The 23,534-nt window shown below is 44.5% G+C and overlaps 1 protein-coding gene across 1 annotated transcript; it reads right to left on the reverse strand.

The window, feature by feature from the left end:
• Positions 1 to 268: 268 nt before the first annotated feature.
• Positions 269 to 16,687, reverse strand: KRR1 (KRR1 small subunit processome component homolog). The gene is made up of 10 exons (XM_066591660.1): positions 16,576 to 16,687; positions 13,663 to 13,841; positions 9,581 to 9,715; positions 5,655 to 5,780; positions 5,489 to 5,572; positions 4,115 to 4,171; positions 3,608 to 3,778; positions 3,426 to 3,503; positions 3,246 to 3,339; positions 269 to 748 (listed from the first exon to the last, which is right to left on the reverse strand). Exons 1-10 carry the CDS (start codon positions 16,649 to 16,651, stop codon positions 609 to 611), a joined length of 1,140 nt encoding a protein of 379 aa, XP_066447757.1. The 5' UTR covers positions 16,652 to 16,687; the 3' UTR covers positions 269 to 608.
• Positions 16,688 to 23,534: the final 6,847 nt, after the last annotated feature.

A 23,534-nucleotide genomic window follows, 5' to 3' on the forward strand; every position in this document is an offset into this window, starting at 1 on the left:
TTGCAGAGATATGTCCTTCCTTATGACGCTTCCACATGGGACAATTATAATTCAGAATTGTTCAGATTCCTCTGCTCCTGTGGGAATCTGCACCATAATGATCCCGTGTGAACGCATGCAGCGACTGAATGACGCGTCGTTCAGCGTCAATAGCAGCTGGTCACTTCTGAACGACTGTACTTAGCATGAATGGAGGAGGATGGGGCAAAAACGCAATGTACTCAATTATTCTTTTTATGTATACAATATGTAAACTTGAAAACTGTGCTCAAAATGTGGACATAGCTTTTAATTACACATCTGGTATAAAATTGAAGGTAGTACAACTGGAATAAATTTTTACCACGGCACGCTTTACAAAGTACGATCTGAATGGAGGAAAAATAAGACTTGGTTGAAAGTTCACAATATAAAAAGGATACATGAATATGACGTTTGTAACACACTGTAATGCGGAGGTCCACATGTCTTCCATCTACTCTCATTAAAGTGATTTGATTAAAGGGATAAAAGAAAAAAACAAAACAAAAAAAAACCCAAAACACTTCCTCAAGGAAGAAAAGTAGTCAAAATAGAGGATATCAGTTCAAAAATCCAAGACAATCCTTTCATTTCTTCTTTTTCTTCTTCTTGTCTGAATCTAGCAGCTTCTGTTTTACTTCCTCAGGGTGGGCACCAAGCTTCTTGTTTTTAGCTTTCTTCAACTTTTCTTTAATGGCATTCACATCAATCTTGGTGGAAGCAGCAACTAAAATAGAACATACATGAAATGCGTTATGTGTATTCTCAGACCGAGCATGAAATAGTACAGCATAGGCGTCCAAGTACAATGTTAAGTTTTACATCATCTGGAAAATCTCAGGCATCATTAGAAAGGGACTAAATTATGATGGGACTAAATTGGTGCTGGACACCAGTGGGAACTCCTCATTTATGGTTAGACAGCTGTAAATACTGAATTATATGCAAGATATTACATAAGGAAGTTCAAATGTTAAAGCAAATCTCTCACTTGATCTGACCTCCCCCCAAACTGCTGACAAGAAAACAAGTTTAAGCATAAAGTACTAATAAAAAAAAAAAATATATACATATATTTCCCTCACATGCCATGAACACATTCCTTAAAGGGGTTAGTCACACAGAATGTATAGATGGATAAATCAGCACTAAAAACTGGCTATGGGGGAATAGGGAACATACTATATACTGTTTAGAAGTGCAGCACCGTATGGTCTCTTTCTGAAGACAGCTGTGCCGCGCCTGTCTTAAAAAGGCCACTGACAGAGGTGCATGTGTAATGGGTCCGTCCATCAGTGCCTCTCGTTATTTCCTCATATGCAAGCTTACAAGTGCTAGTATTGTACCAAGCTGTCATCACCAGGAAACAGGTGCATCAAGAGGCGCCGATGGACAGTCATGTCACATGCCCCTCCATCAGCATCCATTTTCAGGACGAGAGTGACAGGGCTGCCTAGGGAGGAAAACCTGAGCTTGGCTTCTTAAAAGGGATACATACGGTATACTAGATGGGAAATGGCTCTTGCAATCAGCCTGGAAGAGGACTTTGATAGCAATTGTTCTCAATATTTTGGTCAGTATCCATTAAACCTGGGTGAAGTGAACAATCTTTATATTCATTTATGTCTGAGGCACATCCTTCTCTCTTTGCTCAAGAGTGGTAATCGGGCCAGCAGCCACCTTTTGTCTATGCCAGCTTTAAGGCCCCCCATACAACAGCTGGGCCAGATGACTCTGTAATGTGTATAGGGGCAGCTCAACTTTCCCCTTTGACAGATAATTCTGGGGTAAAGGATTCTGGACATTGAATTTCAAAGCCTGATGCTTTTGTTCCCCGGGAGATAAGCCGCCGCTACAGCTGTCTGTCTGTGGCTTAACTCAAACACACAAATCTTCAGAAAGAGAACATTGATGGCCGGCACATCAATTATTTCTTCTTTTTTATTCCATTGTAGAAAAACAGGATAAAAAGTCCAAAATGACTAAGGAAGACACGTTTCAAGCAATTAGCGGCTCTAGTTCACCACATAAAATAAAATGAACACACACTTAAGGCCCATTCACACGGGACCATTATTGTCGAGAATCGTTCAAATTCCCACGCTCCTGTGGGAAATTCAACGATAATCGTCTTGTGCAAATGCATGCAGCGACTGAACGAGAATTGTTTAGTCATTCAGTTTCTGCAGGACCCAGCAGTCGGTCAATCTTGAACAACTGTCCGCTAACTGTGAATAGATGCGGGGTGCGGGGAGCGCTCCCCTGGCCGTTCTGCCTCCATACCAGCAGCGATGCCAGCAATACGTGCTCTTGTGTAACAGCACAGGACGAGTGTTGGGCATCGTTTACCATCTCAGGATAGTCTTGTGGCGATTAATATAAAAAGCAGTCAGAGCGCAGAATACAAATGATAGAGCTACATTAGCACCCTGATGCCTTTGTAAAAGCTTCGCAACTGGAGCCCTTTAATTCAGTCTAAACCTTCTATTATCAAGGGAACCTACATAATGGCACAGCACCAGTCATTAGGAGTAAAGAAACTTAATACATTTCTAATGGCCCGTTTACATACTATTATCGCTCAAAATTCAAACGAATTTGAGTAATTATAGTGGAGCTCAAATGCAAAAAAAAACAAAAAACACATTCACTCACAAGTCGTTATTGCCGACATAAGTCAGTATAAAAACTATTACTGGCTTTTCGTTCCATGTAAATGCTCCCCGCTCAGCGCTTCACATAGAAGGTGAAGAACTGAGCAAGAAACCAGCAGCGAAGTCTCTCTGTCTAAATGCTCTGCACGAGCGCCAACGACCTTAGCGCCGAAGTGCAGTCGTTTATACGACTGTCATCCCATGTAAAGGTGCCATAAGAAAAGTCTCCTTTTCCAAAACCTGGCAGTTCAGGGTTAACCGATGCTTCATATGTAGAGAAACCAATAGGAAAGTCACCCCTTCTGCTTCACTATTTTGCACCTCGTTTAAGTTAGGATGTTTAAAATTAGAAGAAAAAAAAAAGCAGCACATCACAAGCCTTATTAAATGATCCCTACTTCACTTCAGCTGTGGGACTATATAATACACATGCCAGGTAAAATAGAAAAAGGTATAGATGTATACACAGCCTCATAATGTGAAGTGTCATTTTTTGGTGAAACTGAAGCAATTCTTGAAGGGGCGTCCTGCCATAGTGCCAGCATGATAAAGTGACATTACATCCGTTACCTTCCTTAGGTTGCACAACAGGCTTTTCTTCAGGCGGGATAAAGGCTTTGTTTCGCTCTTCTTGCCTCTTTAAAACGGCTTCAGCTTGTTTAGTCTGGAAAGGAAATCGAATGAAAATAGCATGAGTAAAGTAAGGTATAGCTCTGAGGCTCTAGAGCAAACCAAGTCACTGATAAGAACCTTTATATCCTTAAGCTTCTGCTTCCTCTTCTCGCTTTTCCTCATGAAGTATTCACCACTTTCGATTTCCTTGTCAATCTGCCAACAGATTAAAATCATTAATCCTTAAATATATGTGCTGCCACCTTTACACAGTCTGCCTGGATGCCGCCTGCCATTATCTGGTGCCCCCCCCCCTGTACCTTGCTATCGGGCTGTGGTGGTGGGAATGGGGTATATTCTTTCTTGATCCTTTTCTTCTTCGGTTCTTTCCTCTTGCTCACGTTTTTGTGCTTAAACTTTGGTAGAAATCGATCCCAGCTTTTTGTTCTCAATTCTGGGTCTTTAGACAACTCTCGTTTGATCATTAAAGCCTAAAGACATAACAAAAGATTAGAGGTCTTCACTAAAAAAAAGAACCGGTGCCAAGTTATATTAATGCCGTTTATTGATAGAAAGCAATTAATAGCCAATGTGGTGTGATTAAGCATACGACACACAAGTGCAAGAATTACAAGTCTAGTTTACATCATGAGCACGTTGCACTTTTAGTATAACAGTAGTCTTCAACATCTCAGAAACATGTAGTTAATGATGAGAACAATACCAAGCAAGGAACACTACTTTACTACATATATCTCCAGCTCTGAGAACCTCCAGAATCATTTCCATAAGTACCACTTCTCTGGAGAAATACAAGGTAGATTTACCTTTATGTTGTAAATGGGATGAATGTTTTTAATTGTGTCCAGGACGACTTTCCGAACCTGCAATAACAGTATTAATAAAAGCAGCCGACAGAAACAGATTGTAAGAGTAACTCATTTTAGCTTTTCATCAATGAAAGCCCTTTGTAGATTAACTGCACTTTTTACAAACTTATGACATCTTGGAGGAACACAGTGGGGGGAGGGGGTGGTTCCGCTGCCAAGACTCCTGCTGATCGCTGAAATGAGGAACGTGCAGCACTCGCCCAAGTGCGGTGCCCTTTTGGCTGTCTTTGTTGCTTGCCGACTCCTCCAAGCAGCTGAAAACAGACGCATAGAGGTCTATAGACCTCTATGCGTTAAGGGCCATTTAGACAGGACGAATGTCGGGCAAACGATGCCCGACACTCGTCCCCGCACATACTCGCTCCCGTGCTGCTGCACAGGAGCTAGTATCGCTGGCTCAGTGGGGAGGTTGGAGGAGATTTCTCTACTCGCGCTCCCCTGCCCCTCTCTATTGACTTAACATAGCGGCCGTTCATTACTGAACGGTCGCTATTTACACTGAACGATGAGCGATCAGCCATCGTCTGCCCGACATTCATCCCATCTAAATGGGCCTTTAGTCTTGAGCTGCTGAGAGGAGTTGATGGGCAGAGAAGATCAGCCGGGGCTGAGCAGTGGGACCCTCACTAAATGTTTAGTCAGAAAATGACCTATTATTTCACATTAAAGCAGTTGTCCAGGACTGAGCTATTGATGACCCATCTTCAGAATTGGTCATCAACAGATGATCAGCAGGGGTCCATCACTCACATTACCAACGCAGGCTGCTGCAATGTGTATGAAGCTGTCAGCTTCTGACTCTGTCCACACCGACAACAGAGTGGATAACAACTGATCCCCAAGGGTCCTGAGCAGTGGAATCCCAACAATCAGCCATTGATGACCTATCCAGATGTAGTTCAGTCCTAGAAGCTAATATTTCATGGTATACAATTTTAAACATTTTACTGGTGTTATCCATGTTCACGTAGCTGCAGTAAAGCAAATCCCTGAACTGCTGTGAATAGAGCAGAGAAGCAGCTTGGGCAAGGTGACCCCAAAAACATGTACAAAATATGTAAAATCTACAACTGATAAAGTAAAAAAAAAAAAAAGTTTAAGCAAATATTAGTGTCCGTTTGTAGTTAGCTTAAACAAAAAGAAAAAGAAAGCTAAATAAGACAACAGAGGCGATACATTATTGCACAGCAGAACGAACACTCAGCCACACACGCCAGGATAACACACCTGTGACTTATGGATAGAGATAAGGCATCAGTCTCCACTAAATGCCAAGCAGAAGAATTAGGAAAATCGTTTTATTCCATTTACCTCTTTCAGACCATTGAAGGGTCCCAGAGCAGATACAGTATTCCCCTGGACCATTATGTAACAGTTAGTAAGCAGCTCCAGAGCCTGCGGGATAACAATGCAGTAAATATGTCTGTGTGTCAGGAGACTACTTATCCGTTTCTACATGTATACAATTTGAAAATACCTTGAGAGTTGATCCCTTTGGGCCGAGAAGTCGCTGTCTCCTCTTAATAAATCTCTCCCTGTTTCGAATCAGTGTTCCAATTTTAATAATGTCGCAGGCCATGTCATCTTGTAGGATTCTTACAGCCTGAGGAAAGGGAAGGAGTAGAAATCACATCTTGTTACCATCCTTGTAACAGCAACAGATATTCATCTGCTTCAGAAGCAAAGAACGGACTCCTGTTATAAAGGCCAGATTCCACTCATAACGTGAAAACAATCACCAAGATCAGCCATCCCACCCCAACAGGTCATGTTATCAGGATTTCCTCAGTGTTGCCAGGTGATGTAATTATTGTCGGTGCCTCAGACATTGCCACAGGCGTTCTTACCATAGGATATCCTGAAAACATGACCTGTTGGGGTGTCTTAGGGCACTTACTTCTCTGGCATGTTCTTAGCCAGAGCTACAGCTGGTTGACATACGGTTGGGAATACTGAATTTACAGCTGTGATTTCAGTCAGTATACAGTGCAAAGGGAGCAGGTGAGACCAGCCTGCAGCAGGGAAGACCTGCGACTCCCTGTCACAGGGGAGGGATGACATGAATTTTTGCTCATGTTATCACTGCCTTATCAATCGGAAACATTTTTGCTCTCCCATGGTCTCATATAGGGTTTTTCCCAGTAAGCCTGGGTTCTCACATGCCGGATTCCCAGCCGAAATCTCGCGGTTTGGCCACAGCGAAAAACCACGAGATTTCCGCTGAGAGAAGCGCTGCTTCAAAACCCACGGCACTTAGCCGCGGGTTTTGAAGCGGCCTGGTCGCTCGCTCTTCCGCTGCGGCCGGCACTCTCAGAGGAGAGCGCAGTCGCACCTGAAGAAGAGAAAAAATGAGCATGCTGCGGCCAGCGAATCCGCGCAGAAGCGCTGGCTTCTGCCGACTTTGCTACGGTTGATTCGCTGTTCCATGTGAACGAGATTTCTGAGAAATCTCATCCACATGGCTGGCTAATCCCGGGATTATCGGGTGCAGGTGGATTTGCCGCGGCAAAATTCCGGACGGAATTTCCGTGGCAAATCTGCCCGTGTGAACCCAGCCTAAGGGTGACTACCCACTACAGTTCTTTTTCACTGCGAAATTCGCGTTTTTTTTCTCCAGGGGTCTAGGGGACTTGTTTATGTTAAAATCGCATCACGCAAAATCACGATTTCGCGATAAATTGCGATTTTGCCGCGATGCGTAAATTAAAGTAAATTTAACAGGCCCTGAAGGCCACTCCCCTTTGCCAAGTCCCACCCACTATGCAAAAATAGGCCAAAAGTCACAAGTTATGGCATGTGCCATAATTCACAACTTTTGATCAGCAGATATCTGGGTGTACACATCCCCTGGAATATGTCTGACCATTATCATTTATAGTCCTATTCTTCAACGCACGCTGAAAGATTTAACGGACTAGAACTCTAAACACCTAATTCTTGTTTGGCAAGTTAAAGGCCATCAAGATAGATGTCCCTTCAAGACACTTTCCATTTTAGTGTCACAATTGTTTTTTTTAAGTTATCTACATCAGTCAGTAAATTCATATGGGGCACCAGTAGATTCAGAGGAGGACTTTATGTCAGCCAAAGCTGGAGGGAGGTACTGATTGCCAGATTTTAAACAATGCCATCAAGCTACTGCCCTCATAAGGGTGGTGGACTGGCATCTAGTATGAAACAAAGGGTACGTTTAGAGGACAACTTATCCCCCTGAGAAATAAAGCCTTCACAATGGATCAATAACAGACAAGGTCTTCCCTTCCTTCCTCAACAATTTATAATTACATGGGATATCGCCATTTGTGCAACTGAATTTCCGCACAATCCAGGTCCGATCACACCACTCTGCCATAACACTGATTTCTCCCGCTACTGTTGTGGCCAGTTTGTTTTTTGATCTGGAATATTCGAGAGATGGCATCTGCTTAGTCCAAACGTTAACAAGCACAGACGACGTCCCTGCCCTGACAAGTCATTAACGCTCCGCCAGAGGAGTTCATCTTGGTTTTTATATTTGCAGCTTAAATCTAAGGGCCTTTTTTACACAATGATTGTCATTCAGTTAATCGTTGGTTTGTGCAAAACTGAACGCTCCTCATTCAGTGGACACAGGGCAAACAACTGGACGACAAATGATTCATATCATTTGTGGATAGTTTTATGCAGGCATAAATCCTGACAATAATCAGCCCGAATCAACAGGCAGCCGTTCCTCTACAAACAACTGCCTGTTTACCCTGAATGGAGGTGGGAGGCTGGAACAGATCTCTGGCCCGCGACGCCTCCATTCAGTGAGTGATGATCACTCCTGTGTGAGAGCATTGGAGCAATAATGATTGGGACGGCAGTCAGGCACTGAGGCGCTTAATAATCATTTAATTCACTAGAGCGTGGGAGACTGAACTCAATTCTCAGATGAAGATTGATATAAAAAAGCTTTTTAACCCACTCACAAATTGCCGATGAAAAATAATAAGATACGCAATGGTATCATTACCACACTCTTCTTCATAGGTGTTCCCAGTCTGTGATGGCAGACTAGATCACTTTCAGCTATGAAAAAAGTCCTATTTAGACTCTCTTTAAATCTATCACCACACCATCTCTTGGAGAACGAGCGGTAGAAGTTAATTACTTAATGAAGATGGAAAACATCTTAAGCCTGGATTAAACACAATTATTGCTCAAAAAAAATCTTTTGAGCAATAATCGTTGTGTGCTTTACAGTGCAAGGTGATCGCTCAAACGTTGAGTGATCACCTTGCGCTCCGAGCAGAGGATGCAAAAGAAAAGCGGGACCGCTTGCCTTCTGCATCCAGCCGTTTCCCATTTGGGGCGCCAGGCTGTTATACAGCTGAGCGCTCCGAGCAGAGGATGCAGAAGACAAGCGGGGTGGCCCCGCTTGTCTTCTGTATCCAGCTGGTCTCTGCTCGGAGCACCCGGCTGTTATATAGCCAAGCGCTCTGAGCGGGGGATGTAAAACACAGCTGGACCGCTATGTTCTTCATACCCTGCCTGTATTCAGGGAGCATGGTGCAGCTGAAACAATACTATCAGATGTATCCCGCTGTGAATTCCTGATAACTAATCGCTGATCTTTCAGTACGCTGAAAGATCAGCGACAGCTTAATGAAAACTGCACGATTTCAGTACAGTTAGACACAACGATTATCGTTCAAAAGATGGCTTTGAGCGATTTTTGAGCAAAAATCGTTGTGTCTAAATCAACCTTCAGCTGATAATGAAGAGAAATTTGATAAGTTCATGCGCACCTAGATTCCATTCTAGGATGGATAGGATTTCCCTAGATGACTAGAAGAGCAGATTCCAAAAACTACTTAGAGGTCTCTCTAGGGAGTCATGGATTCCACAGGGTTCTACTACCCTTCCTTCATACCTTACCCCCTCATGGTTTTTTTTCGTTCTTTCGCCTCTTTTCTTTAATTTTTCTATGTTGTATATGTGATCTCTTCTCTATAAATGCACCATAAATGGGCAACCAGTTGATTCATATCTTTTTAATGAAATTCTGTAAAGACCCTCCTGCCCATCAACATTTGTCCTACGGTAACACAATAAGATGCTGCAATAAAAGTACTAAATCGTTTATTGTATTTAAGATGTGCTGTCATTTCTCACATCTGAATACTGTACCATGTATGGTTATGAATGTTCTCACTTTTTACACCTGGTTGGGCTTTTTCATATTTATAAGGTGTATTTTCAAAAAAATCACTAGTCCTTATAATTTGTAATTTTGTTTTTTACAAAATCCAATAAAAGCATAATAATGGGAAAAAAAACTACTTCTGTTCAAAAGTAATTCATATGGCATTAGTGATGCATCCTTATCATCAGAAAGCGTGCATAAATGAATTAATTATGCCTGAAGACATTGCTCACCTGTTCAAAGGGCACACTTCTGGCTAGCAATTTTATCAAGTCTCTTGCTCGTACAATAACATAAGGATCGTATGTCTTCTTGGTAGTGGTGACGGTCATGCTGCCTTCAATTAGATCTAATTCTGCTTTCACAAACTGAAAAGAAAATTCACAAATTAGAAAAAGACCGACACACAAGCAGCAAAACATTATGAATGTTAGTCACTTAGCTTTTGATAGTCAAAGCAACCCACCGGTCCTGTGACATATCTGCGCCAGGATTGGGAAGGGGGGGGGGGGGTATATGAATATTACCTGCTGCTCTCACTTTGTGATGTTCTGCTGTGGGTCTTGTGTCCCTATTTGGTCTTCCAAGATGGCAGCATCACTTCAACTACTTGATTTACATGATGCTGCTGCCCTAATCGGCTAGCACTGCTCACGCAGGAGTTGGCAAACCAGAGAGCGGCAAGACGTGCCTCAAACTACAATGCACATTTTGCATCAAGTAGTCAGAGGAGCGGTGCCATCATCCTGAAACACTGAAGAGGGGCCAGAAACTGCAGATCTAGGGGAGAATGCCACAAAGGGACAGCAGCAGGTAACATTACACCCTGCTTGACCAATTTTGCCCCGGCATAGGAGAGTCAAAGCCCGTTTACACTGTACAATTATTGTTACGGTCACTCATTATAGAGCAATTGTATCAGTAAGTGACCAGTGTAACTGTACTAGAACAGGAATTTACTTTGGTTAATCATACAAACATAAAAATTGTAAACTTTGGAGAGATCTGTATATCTTAACTAGAGATGAGCGAGCGTACTCGGATAAGCACTACTCGCTCGAGTAATTGGCTTTATCCGAGTATCGCTGTGCTCGGGGCTAAAGATTCGGGTGCCGCTGCGGCTGACAGGTGAGTCGCAGCGGGGAGCAGGGGAGAGCGGGCGGGAGAGAAGGAGAGAAAGATCTTACCTCCGTTCCTCCCCGCTCTCCCCTGCAGCTCCCCGCTCCGTGCCGGCACCCGAATCTTTAGCCCCGAGCACAGCGGTACTCGGATAAAGCCAATTACTCGAGCGAGTACCGCTTATCCGAGTACGCTCGCTCATCTCTAATCTTAACCCCTTGACCAGGGAGTTTGGTCCCAAAGAACCAGACATTTTTTATGGGCCTATTATGTTTTTCTTAAACTACCAAAATTATTTTTGCTTGTTTTTTTTCCATGGCATATAGGGCCAATTTATTTTTATTGATTTCTACTGAAATTTTCAGTCTTTTAGTTTTATTGGAGGTAATAAAAGCTAAAAATACTTTTTCTTCAAATGTAGTTGATTTTCTAAATTAGCATATTCACACTAAAATAAAGTATGGAAATGGGTTCCTCATTTTGTGTTGGGCGTTTTGATATGGAATTTTTATAGTCTTGTATATGGCGCATATGGCGATGGGTCAGGTTGGCGGTGGATCGTTCTCTTTTTTATGTATACATATGTATTTTTTTCTGCAATTCTTTTTTACCTATTTTTGTAACTTTTTTATTTTACCATCTATGTCTCCCATGACATCTGGGGTTTATTCACACAAGTTAATAAAAATAAACAACACTTTTCCGCTGTGACTGGGGAATCCATAGCAGCCCCAGTTACAGGGAAAAACATCACCTTTTCGTGACAGTAGTCACTGTCAGAGCTGATCTGGGTCTGCTAAGACCCTGCAGCTCTGCTTTCCAGTGAGCACCTGGTGATCACCGGGCCGAATAGTAAGACTGGGTACTGACTGGGCGGAATGCCGCCGGACTTTCCGCATGGAAAGTCCGCCTGCATTTTTAATCCCAGTAGTAGATATTAATAGGTAGGACAGCAAGATTATGGTGCCAGTAAAACAGACATCCGTCAGGATGTGACTATTCCTTCACAAAAAGCAGCAACGTTTCGACTACATGCTGCAGAAAAGGAATAAAGTCACATCCTGACGGATGTCAGTTTTATTGGCACCATAATATTGCGGTCCTACCTATTTATATCTACTAATGGAACTATTGGGCTGGAATCCTGCCTGAACAGGGCGTGCAAAATTCATCATTTCCTGCAAGATCTGATGGTGATTGAAGTAGAAGTGCTGCTGATACCAAATTACTTGTTGCATTTTTAATCCCGGGATTAAGCAGCAAGGTGGACGAGATTTGCGGCCAAGCCGTGCTGAAACTGACATGCCACGTGGAAATCCAAGCCGCGGCATGTCAATAATATCGCCGTCTCTGCTGCGGCCATCTCTCCTCTCTATGGGGAGAGATGGCCGCAGCGGAATGCGGGCGGCAAAGCCGCTTCAAAACCCGTGCCAGACAGCGCAAGTTTTGAAGCTGCATTTCTGGTGCGGAAATCTCGCAGGATTTCTGTGTGGACCTACTGCAGTCATTCTGCAGGATTTATGGCCAGTGGGAACCCAGCCTTAAAGGTGGCATTACCATTTTCTCTATACACTACAAAAGTGCAAACCTGCATCTGCCGCCTCCTCCTCCTCCTAACAGCTGAGGAACCAACCTGCTCCATTGCAGGATCAAAAATACGGCACAGGATTAAAGTCCAGGACCAAGCATCATAAATTTATGGCTCTTGTTCCTTATTGGGTTAAATGCTTCTCCTAGCGATATTTACATATGTACTTCCTAGCGTATAGTCAGAGTTGGACTGAGGTTCTTGACCATCCAGAGGACATTCTGAGGGACCCTTATATACACATACATGTGCACATCCACTTTTCCATCCTAATTTCTGTAATTATGAATTTACAAATAGGTTATTTGTGAAAAAAAAAAGACACTAGTGGCAAGTGACTGGCTTCAAGTCAGCTCCAGATGGATTAAAAGGGGTTGTACCAAGATTGCAAGTTTTCCCATAGGATAGGGGGTAACTTGCTGATCGGTGGGGGTCTCACTGCTGAGACACCTACCGATCTCAAGATTGGGGGTCCCGTGTCCCCCCTCCTCACTGCAGGGTTATTGCATCCAATGTAATGAGGAGACTTAATGAAGCGCTGGTCACAGAAGCACACAAGTGCTCTATTCACTTTCGATGGGGCTGCAGAAATACCCAAGCAGCACCCACTCAGAAATTTCAATCAGATCCTTTAAACTGAATGGAGCGCTGACCATGCATGTTCGGGCAGCACTCCCTTCATGCTGATTATGCCACTGCTGAATATGGATAGGGGGTAACTTGCAATCTTGGTACAACCCCTTTAACTTCTTTGTACAACACCTTTAACTATGTGGGTCATTGACAGCTGTCATTAGGCCCTGATGGACATGAAGATCGAAACTTGAAAATATCTAATGGATCCTTAAGAAAAATTCTAGAAAAGTTAGATTTACTTAGATTGGCACTTCATATGCCAGTCTAAGTACAGATTGCACTAGCATGAAGTGCAAATAAGTAAGAGGTGCAAGCCTCTTAATATCTTTGTCAAATCCTTGTGCCAAATATTAAATCTACGGCAGCTATGAGCCGGTGTGGGTTACAGACATAAATTTACACCAGTTTCTGGCATTAACTACAGTAAGTCTGACGGGGAAGTGAGCAGTCACACTCCTAATACTAAACGCTGTCCACTTTTTTTTAAGGGGCAGGGCCAGCATAAAATAGCAAAAGATCACAGTTTTTGGAGCAAAAGCCTTCTTGCACCAAAATTGTGAATTTGTAACACTCAAATTCTAAAACAAACAGTTTTGGAAATTCCATTCATAGAATACTGAAGACAGAAATAACTGTCCATCTAGTCTGCCCTTATATTAATTCCATTTTACCTTTCTGCTAGGATACACATTTATTGTGCTGATATTCACTTTTATTACTTTTTCAAACCACCATTGGTTTTTTAGTGCTTTGCAAAATAGTTCCATATAATCAAGTCTTTAATGCACATTTTGGCGTTACCAAAGGGTGCCATTCAGTCAGATCTGTTAGTAGTGAACAATCTGAATGGACACATCAATGAAGAGGAATGATGCAATTATTCTTGTTCCAAGTACTTCACCTGGCATTTCATGTGGCACCACAAACCCGCCCCCACCCAGGGTGCCCGTCTGTACTTCAGCAGATACTTACAAACTCATTTAGTGCTTTCTGGACTAGCGGCCAGCACTCTTTGAGGTAAGCTTCTCTATATTTGGGGAATAGAGTGGCAAAGCTGCTCTCCTCCAGCAGCCCCCTAGGATTGTCTTCTTTAGTGAAAGGCTCTTCTTTCCAGCCATCAGGAACTGTGAGGAGTTCAGCTTCGGCCACAGCTGTAGGAAAAGTAACAGTTTACAGCCTGATACATGGTAAATTACAGTAATTGCCAACAAATGAGGTTCGCTACAGTCACAGACACCTTTGTGCACATCCACAGGTTTATACACTCCGCATGGGATGAGCTACCATAGACTTTATTGCAACTTTATGGCAAAAGCTGCAATGCACCAGCAGCAAAATCCGATTGTTACATGTGGATTTTCCACAGATTTTCAGCAGAATTCACTTTATATGCATTACAAAAGGGAGAATTCTCCAGTGATCATCCGCAGTATAAGACCCCCGCACATATGTGAGGGCCATGTGTTCATCCACGGAATGTTTTGCTCCTTGTTTAGTTTCTACAGGCATACAAATCATCGTTGGCTCATTAACTTATCATTTGGTTTAATTAGTGCTTGTTCAGTCCCTCTTATTCACTTATACAGGGACTGGATTCTTGTTTGTACGAGCCAACGATGCATTTGCCTGTGCTTACTGGCGGCACGAGTGCGAACGAGTTAGTGTGACGTTACTCGCTCCTTCAAACGAGAATCGGTTCATCTAAAAGGACCAGAGTAAGGGTGGCTTTACACAGGATGACTATTGCCCAAATTGTCCAAAAGAGCGAACGCTGAGTATTTACGCAAGTGTGCATTGGCAGACAGAAAGCTATTAGGTTCAATAGATCCTAATAGCTGCGGAATTGATGCGCAGATTTCCGCAATGGGAAGCGCAGTAGAAATCTGTCCGTGAGCATTCGGCCTTAGGATGAATGCACATGGGCGGATATTTGCTGTGGGACCCTCGGTCGGCATCCGCACTGCGAATCCGCAGAAAATACCGCCATTACTTCCTATGGAGAGCCGCTGCTTTCTACACCAGTGGAAATCAATTGCAGTTTCTGCTCACGTAGGAAAAAAAAAAAAAAAAAGCAGCATTTTCCTGCGATTCCCGCATGGGTGGCTTCCATTGAAGTCAATGGAAACCACCTGACCCGCGGCCCACCTGCAACTGACATTGCAGACAGGCTGTGGATTCTGCGGGAAGGATGGGAGTTTAAAAGGATAAATAGATCTGCTGGCCGTGCGGACCGTCCGCAGTACAGACTATAATGACAAATGTCAGGTACGTGCGGATGCCGGCCGGGCACAGGGTCAGATTCTGCTGTGGGCTCCTGCAGGCGGAATTCGACCAGCCAGTGTGCAGCCAGCCTAAAACACACGCATGTAAATATGCAGTGCCCATTGCACATATAAATGCGCTTCCACGAGTGTCCCCAGCCTTAACCCTTTCCGATCCAATGTCGGACCTGTGCCGACATCATAATTTTCCTCTATAGCTCCGATGTCGGGACAGGCCCGACATGCTGCTTCTGCACTACTGCGTACCCCGCTCTGCTGCCAAAGCTGATACTGTGGTATCTTTTCTCCACTGGAACTGTTCTGCCACGGTCATATGGAATGCCCCAAACTAGCTATTGGTCCCGAATCCCAGATCAAACCCTCACCCTACCCGGTCATGTCACCTCCCCGCTGCTGTTACTGTTCCAGCAGCTTGCACTTATCGGCTCTCTGCTACCTCCCTGTCAGGAAGCTCCAAACAGGGCAAGTGACAGCAGCGGAGAGGTGAGATGACCGGAGGAGGGGGGGGGGGATCCGGAGTGCAAAGCAGGGAAAGTGACAGCAGCGGAGAGGTGAGATGACCGGGGGAGAGGGGATCCGGAGTGCAAAGCAGGGAAAGTGACAGCAGCGGGGAGGTGAAATGCCCAGGGGAGAGGGGGGTCCGGAGCACAAAGCATGGAATATGAAAGCAGTGGGGAGGTAAGATGACCGGGTAGGGGGGGTGGACTGAATGATCGGGGAGTCGGGGACCAATAGCCAGCTCAGGGTGTTCCGTATGACTGCAGCAGAACAACCCCTTGTCTCCACCCACAGTTCCAGTGGGGACAAGATACACAGTACCACCAGAGATTACCCAGCACATTTTTGCTGGGTTCCCATGGGTCGGTTTCACCGCGGAAATCTTGCTGTTTTGCCGCAGCGAAAAAACGCAAGATTTCTACAGGATAAGCGCAGCTTCAAAACCCGCAGCACTTAGCCGCGGGTTTTGGAGTGGCTTCTCTGCATGTTTTTTCATTGCAGCCCCCTCTTCCTTAGAAAACAGTGAGGCCACAACAAAAAAAAAAAAAGAATTGACATGCTGCGTCCCAGTAATCCGCGCCACAGTGCCGGCTAATCCAGGCTTTGCCACGTCAGGATTGTACGCGCCGTGTGGACGAGATTTTTGACAAATCTCGCCCACATGGCTGGCTGAACCCGGGTTTAGTGGCCGCAGGCGGATTTGCCGCAGTGAAATTCTGTCGGGAAATTTTGCGGCAAATTCGCCCTGTGTGAACCCAGCCTTACTTGGTGAGCTGGAAACAGCACTGACCAGCGCCGGGTTCTTTACTCAGGGAACACCAGCTGTTCTTTCCCCCAAGCTCTGCTGCCAAAATAAATAGGAGCTGGGAAAAATGCAGGTGGCAAAAAAATTGGATTGGAAAGGGTTAATGGAAGCGACAGTGAGACATCACCACAGCGCCACAATCTCCACCTGAGCACAGAATATGCTGTATAACAGTCTGAGGAGATGCTGCCTGGCACTAATGTCACACGAGGCATTCCCTGCAGGATGTCATATCCGCACGGTAGGGGGACACAACACTTCGCATGCTCCTGACAGGACAGTGCCCGGCGCTGCACTCACCAGGGTGGCTCTCCCGTAGACGCTTCTTGCCGCCGCCACTACCACCCGGCTGCGGGTTCACAGCCTCCTCCGCCATGCTGCCGTCAACCCGCTACACCACGTGACCTAAACAGTGCACAAGTGCAACCTGTAACACCACCCTCCGGGGAACAGAGTAAGACGAAGAATGGTTCCGGCTTGTGTGCTCAGAAGGCGACAGCGGTCTCCGTTAGGACTTAGACTGAAACTACCTAAAATCTAGTCCTTCCTCCCCTCATAGACCTGCATTGTTATCAGAACGTGGGGTGGGGGGTAGAATACATAGAAATGAGAAAAATATGCAGAAAAAAAGATTTTTGTTTCTGTTTCCCATTTCTAAAGGAAGAAGTGTCTCGTTTGGGTTTATAGAACAGCTTTTACGTGCAGCATATTTCCACATATCGCGCTTTTCATGGTATTTTTCACTGCATCTTTTTTTTAATTTTATTTTGCAGCCAGATGAAACTTCAAATGGTTCCTGAGTCTTTTGCAAAGTTTCCATAACACAGCAGTCCAGACAAGCCAGGCGTGAAGAGCCGCGGTCGAAGTCACCCATCATGGAGATGGCGGCATACTACGCTGGTCGCTGCTGATTTAGCTTAAGGCCACCCTCACACGTGTGTTCCGAAAACGTTCTCAAAATCACAGTGAGGGTGGATTCAGACGAACGTATATCGGCTCGGTTTTCACGCCGAGCCGATATACGTCGTCCTCATGTGCAGGGGGGGAGAGGATGGAAGAGCCGGGAGCAGGAACTTAGATCCCGCCCCCTCTCTGCCTCCTCTCCACCCCTCTGCACTATTTGCAATGAAAGGAGGTGGGATGGGGGTGGAGCTAAGTTTCGATAATTAGCCCTGCCCCATCCCGCCTCTCCCCATTGCAAATAGTGCAGAGGGACAGAGAGGGGGCGGGAGCTCAGTTCCTGCTCCCGACTCTTCCAGGCTCCCCCCCCCCCCCCGCAGAGAGAGACGACGTATATCGGCCGGTGTGAAAACCGAGCCGATATACGTTCGTGTGAATCCAGCCTAAAAATGACGCGATTTTGAGCGTCATTTTCTGAAGGCATGTGCGATGGTGGCCTTACTTGGGCATGCCAATCGCAGCACTCTTAGGCTGGGTTCACACGGGGCGGAAATCTCACAGAATGTCCACAGCGGGACCGCACGGAAATAACGCAAGATTTCCGCAGCAGAAAGGCAACTTCAAAACCCGCGCCAATCAGTTCGGGTTTAAAGCGGCTTATCCACCTGTATTCCGCTGCGGCCATGTCTTCCCATAAAAAGGAGAGAGCTGGCAGTGAAATCAGCACTATAATTGACATGCTGCGGATTTGAATTCCGCGCAGCATGTCAGTTTCAGCGCGGCTTCCTCACAGCGGACTGTCCAAAGCATATGAACAGGATTTTTGCATATCTCGGCCACTTTGCTGCTTAGTCTCGGGCTTAAAGGGGTTGTCCCGCGCCGAAACGGGTTTTTTGTTTTTTTTTAACCCCCCCCCCCCCCCTTCCCCGTTCGGCGCGAGAAAACCCCAATGCAGGGGTTAAAAAAACAAACCGGGTAGTACTTACCCGAATCCCGGCGGTCCGGCGTCTTCATACTCACCTGCTGAAGATGGCCGCCGGGATCCTCTCTCTCTGTGGACCGCAGGGCTTCTGTGCGGTCCATTGCCGATTCCAGCCTCCTGATTGGCTGGAATCGGCACGTGACGGGGCGGAGCTACACGGAGCCGGCATTCTGCACGAGCGGCCCCATTGAAGACAGCAGAAGACCCGGACTGCGCAAGCGCGGCTAATTTGGCCATTAGAGGCCGAAAATTAGTCGGCACCATGGAGACGAGGACGCCAGCAACGGAGCAGGTAAGTATAAAACTTTTGATAACTTCTGTATGGCTCATAATTAATGCACAATGTACATTACAAAGTGCATTAATATGGCCATACAGAAGTGTATAGACCCACTTGCTGCCGCGGGACAACCCCTTTAAGATTGCTGGCAGAATTTCCATACAGAAAGTCTGCACAGAAATTCTGCCCCGTGTGAACCCAGCCTAAGGGTATGTTTACACGGGGCCGGTAATGCTGCAGAATGTCTACAGAGTCAATATCTGCAGAGCCCAGTCTATATCCACATCAGTACAGGCTACCAGTTACCGGGGGAAGCCTCTGGAGGTGACAGGTGTATCTTCTGAAATCAGCTGCAGGTATGCAGTTGATTTCAAGTCTGTCTTGGATGCGGAAATGCTGCGTAGACATTCCCTGTAGACATTCCACAGCATTTCTGCCCCGTGTAAACATAACCATAACCCCATAGCGACCAAGCCTGTTGGCACCTTAGTGACGGAGCCAAATTTTGGAAATCTGACATGTCACTTTAACATAGAAGGTTTTGCATATCCAAGGGATTCTGACATTGTTTTTTCGCCTCATATTGTACTTAATTTAGGTGATAGAAATGGACTGATACATTTTATGTATATTTATTAAAAGCTCCAAAATTGGGAACATTTTTTTTTTTAAAATGTCATTTTTTCACATTTTCAATTGCAATATCTCAAATATGTGTAAACATACTGTACAACGTTTTGATATGATATATATTTCCATCTGTTTACTTTATTCTGGACGCACATTTGAAAAACTTTAGTGTTATTTTTTTAACCATTTTGGAGATGTACAAATTTAACATTAATTATTAACATTTTGAGGAACACTTTGTTTTCCTACACCAAGCCAAGATTGCAAAGGCTCATAGGTGTCAGAATGATAGATACCTCCGCAAATGACCACATTTTAAAAACTACACCTCTTAATATATGACACTGAGGGGTGTCATGAGTATTTTGACCCCACTGTTTTTCTCAGGAGTTAATGTAATTTAGAGGGAAAAAATAAAATTTCATATTTTAGCAAATATGTCATTTTAAAGGCAAATTTCTTTTCTATAGTGCACATGAAAATGAGGATTTACACCTCAAAATGGATACCCCTGTTTTTCCTGTGTTCAGAAACATACCCATTGTGGCCCTAATCTTCTATCTGCATACACAACAGGGCCCAAACCAAAAGGAGCTGTTCAGAACAGTCCTTTTGCTTGAAGGCGTTTTAGGCCGCATTGCGCACTTGTAGAGCCCTTAAGCTGCCAAAACGACAGAGAACCCCCACAAGTGACCCCATTTTGAAAACTAGACACCTTACAGAAGTCATCTAGGGGTGTACTGCATATTTTCATCCCAAAGTTTTTGAATGAATCTATGCAAAGCAGAAGGAAAAAATTACTATTTTCATTTTTTGGCAATTCTGTCATTTTAAAAACGGTTTTATTTCTACAGCACACATATGAATGAAGACTTTCACCCCAAAATGGGTACCCTTGTTTGTCCTGTGTTCACAAACATACCCATTATGGCCCTAATATTATGTCCGTATACACAAGGGGGCCCAAACCGAAAGGAGCAACTGATGGCTTTCAGAACAGACATTTTGCTTGAAGGTGATTTAAGCCCCATTGTTCACTTGTAGAGCCCTTGAGCGGCCAAAACGATGGAGAACCCCCACAAGTGACCCCATTTTGAAAACTAGACCCTTTAACGAATTTATCTAGGTGTGTACTGCATATTTTGACCCCACAGTTTTTGAATGAATCTAAGCAAAGCAGAAGGATAAAATTACGATTTTAATTTTTTTAGCAATTATGTCAATTTAAAAACAGTTGTTTTTCCCTGTTTGTTCCGTGTTCAGAAACATATCCATTGTGGCCCTAATCTACTTACAGGACACATCGCAAGGCCTATAATGGAGAGAGCACCCATTGGATTTCAGGGCACAACTTAATAAATTCCAGGCCCCATTGCCCACTTGTGCAGAAATAAAATTGACTTCCCAAAAATAACACCCCCCCCCCCACGCAGCCTTTTTAGCATTCCCTAAATCTTACATAAAAGTAATAATGTAAACTGTGGTATGTCTGAAGGCAGGGGTAATTACGGAGGCTTGGTTGGGATGGGTACATGGGGCAATAAAACCGTGTATCCACCCTCCCCTCCCATGCTCTTTGGGGGGTATTTCTTGACCTCAGTGGCAAGGATGGTGTAAAAAGTGGCGCTCCGTGAGGCTTCGTAAGCTTGCTGAGGTGCAGCGGTCTCACAGAGAAGGCGCTCAACAAGCTGCTCCTGGAACTGCAGAAAGCTGAGCGTTCCCGGGGCTTCTTGTAAAATACGTATTACAGGTAGCGTTCTGAATAATGCCGGGCTCACACGGCCGTATGCAGAATCCGCTTGCGTAGGCCGGCAGCTAATCTCAGGTGTGAGCCCGGCCGCGGTCCTGCGTACGGCCGCGTAATGTTCTGTGCATAACTGCCTACTCACACAGACGGTCATGTGCAGTATACCTTTTTTTGTTTGTATTTCACGCGCCGTCACTTAGCGATTATGTGGGTACCCGCAGCCCGTATACAATGTAGTTACGTATGGGCTGCTGGTATATCCGCAACCATAGAGGACAATAGGCTCTATGTTGCAGAGATCCGCTGTAAGTATATTACTGACCCTTCCGGGTTCTCAGTAAAAGTTTTACTATACATGCAGAATGTATAATTAACATACCTGGTGCCCCCTCTAGAGTGTTGCTGCTGCACTTTTTCCTTTTCCCAGCACCTTCATGTGTATGTAAAGTGGCTGTCAAATTCTCAGATTATCCTATGCACAGTGTTCTTCAGTAATCTGAGACACTGCAGCTGCAGTCGGATGGACCAGCACTAACATCATCAGCCCTGTGTCCTCCCTCTATCTTGTCCTGCAGATTCCTTGCCCCGAGAGTAGGAGAGAGTGTCTCAGACTAAGGCTAATTAGTGCGATATTGGGCCGTGTCAAAAACGCCTCATACCACTATCACTTCAGGGAAGTAGCGATTCTTTCTGACGCGTCGGGGGATCGGCAAATGTTTCTCATTGCTTTCAATGGGAAACATCACATCGCACTCGGGTGCACCTGGCACATGGTGTGATGCTTTTGTCGAGCCGATTAAAAACAATGAATGAGGCATTCCAAGGGAACACCCAAAGATAGGACATACTATGATTTTTCCCCCACTTGTTCAAAAGAATGGGGTTCATATTCGCGCGAGATTTGTGTGTCTCACAACACACCAATCTGGTGTGATATTCTCCGCCGTGTGAAAGCGACCTTACTGAGCATGGTATAGATTTTCTATTGTAGCTTATATAATGATTTACACTCATATAGTTAAGTGAGCCTGCTCAGAGTTTTTTGTATTTGCTGATAATTGGGGTAAACCATGGGGTTGAGCTTGATCAATTATTTTTTTTCTTAAAAGATGCTCCCATGCCATAAAATAATAGCTACTGTCAGCTTGTGTATGGGACGTCACCATTTGCATAAGCTATGAAAACATGAGCAATGCAGTTCAAGAATACAGACCATGGCTATATCACGGTTGCATCTTGTCATACATACTGTACTTAATGCCTCATGATTTGGGGAAATGCCCCATGACCTGAAGGATGGATAGTGGAAGGACTATGATTTAGAGATAATAACACGGAAGGTTTATGACACTAGCTACGCATAGGAGTTTGGCAGACCTCTAGGCCATAAATAGAAGTGCCATTTAATACATTCTGATAACTAATGCATTATGTGTCCAATAATGCCATTTGGAATTTGATTTTTTTTAAGGCATTCCTATTACTAGATTGACATGATGTGTCTACATAAAATGGGTTCATTCATATTTGCAATGTTTTCCTGCATGGTACTACGTTGCAATGCTAAGCAGGGAAAAAAATTACAGCATGTCCTTTCTTTTTGGATATCGCCCATTGCATTCAATGGTGCCGGCGGCAGCAGCGCAGGCCCCAATGAAACAATGGGGGAACATCGCGATCCCCTGCTGCAGTTGTGACAGCAGTGCTGGGGAATTCCTTAAACCCCGCAGGGATGCAAGGCTGTTTTCATATGAAAATGCCTCACATCCTGGGGTGTCCACATGGATTGCGGGGGCGATATCCGGCCATGATTCACTGCCCAATATCGCCCTCGCCAGTGTGACTTGACCTGACTCTCTCCGTAGTGGCGCTGTTGGCTGAAGCACAACAGCACAGGTAGACTTTCCATAGGAACTTTGCCCTGGCCTGACAGGTCACTCAATGTATCAAACTCAAATTTTATGATTTTACGGCAGTGGTGAGGATGTCACAAATCTAATGACACCAAAATTATCCACCAAAGATCATGCAAAGGGGTCAAAGTGAGGTGCAAGTAAGAGCCTGTTGTTACAATTGGGCTGATAAATATTAGGGAGCCTGAAACACCAAATTTATGCTTACATTTTTGAACAACTTTAATTCACTATAGTTGCCACTAGATGGAGCCAGACACATACAGTCAGACATCATACTAAATGTTTTAGAAAAGTACAAAACTGCTGCTTTCAGCATTTTTATCTCCTTAAAGACCGCCCCTTTTTTTCTTCATTTTTTTCTCCCCACTTTGAAAAAAATCATAACTCTTTTATATATCCCTTGACTGTCTGTTTTTTACAGAATGAGTTGTATTCCCCCAACGCCGAAAATCCCGGGAAAAGAGCACGACAAAGTCGTGCGATTTAGTAGCGACCCAATATCGCAATATCGCAGTCTGACAATAGCAGCATGTAAATAGACCCATTGAAAAGAATTGCTTTATCTTTGTGCGAGTTTTGTGCTTCTTGCAACATACAAAACCGCACAATTTTATAACCCGTATGAACAATTGTGCTTTGTTGCAGATTTTGACCTTGAGATTGAAGTCATCGGAAAACATCCAGAATGAACCCGACGAATTGGTGACTGAAAATCCCCACCACAGGTTAATTCCGACATTTTCTGTCCGGATGGATAATCTGCAGCATTTCTGCTATATGTGATCTTATCCTAACAGTAACCGC

The sequence above is a fragment of the Eleutherodactylus coqui genome, chromosome 2, assembly GCF_035609145.1.
Source record: "Eleutherodactylus coqui strain aEleCoq1 chromosome 2, aEleCoq1.hap1, whole genome shotgun sequence".
NCBI lineage: Eukaryota > Metazoa > Chordata > Amphibia > Anura > Eleutherodactylidae > Eleutherodactylus > Eleutherodactylus coqui.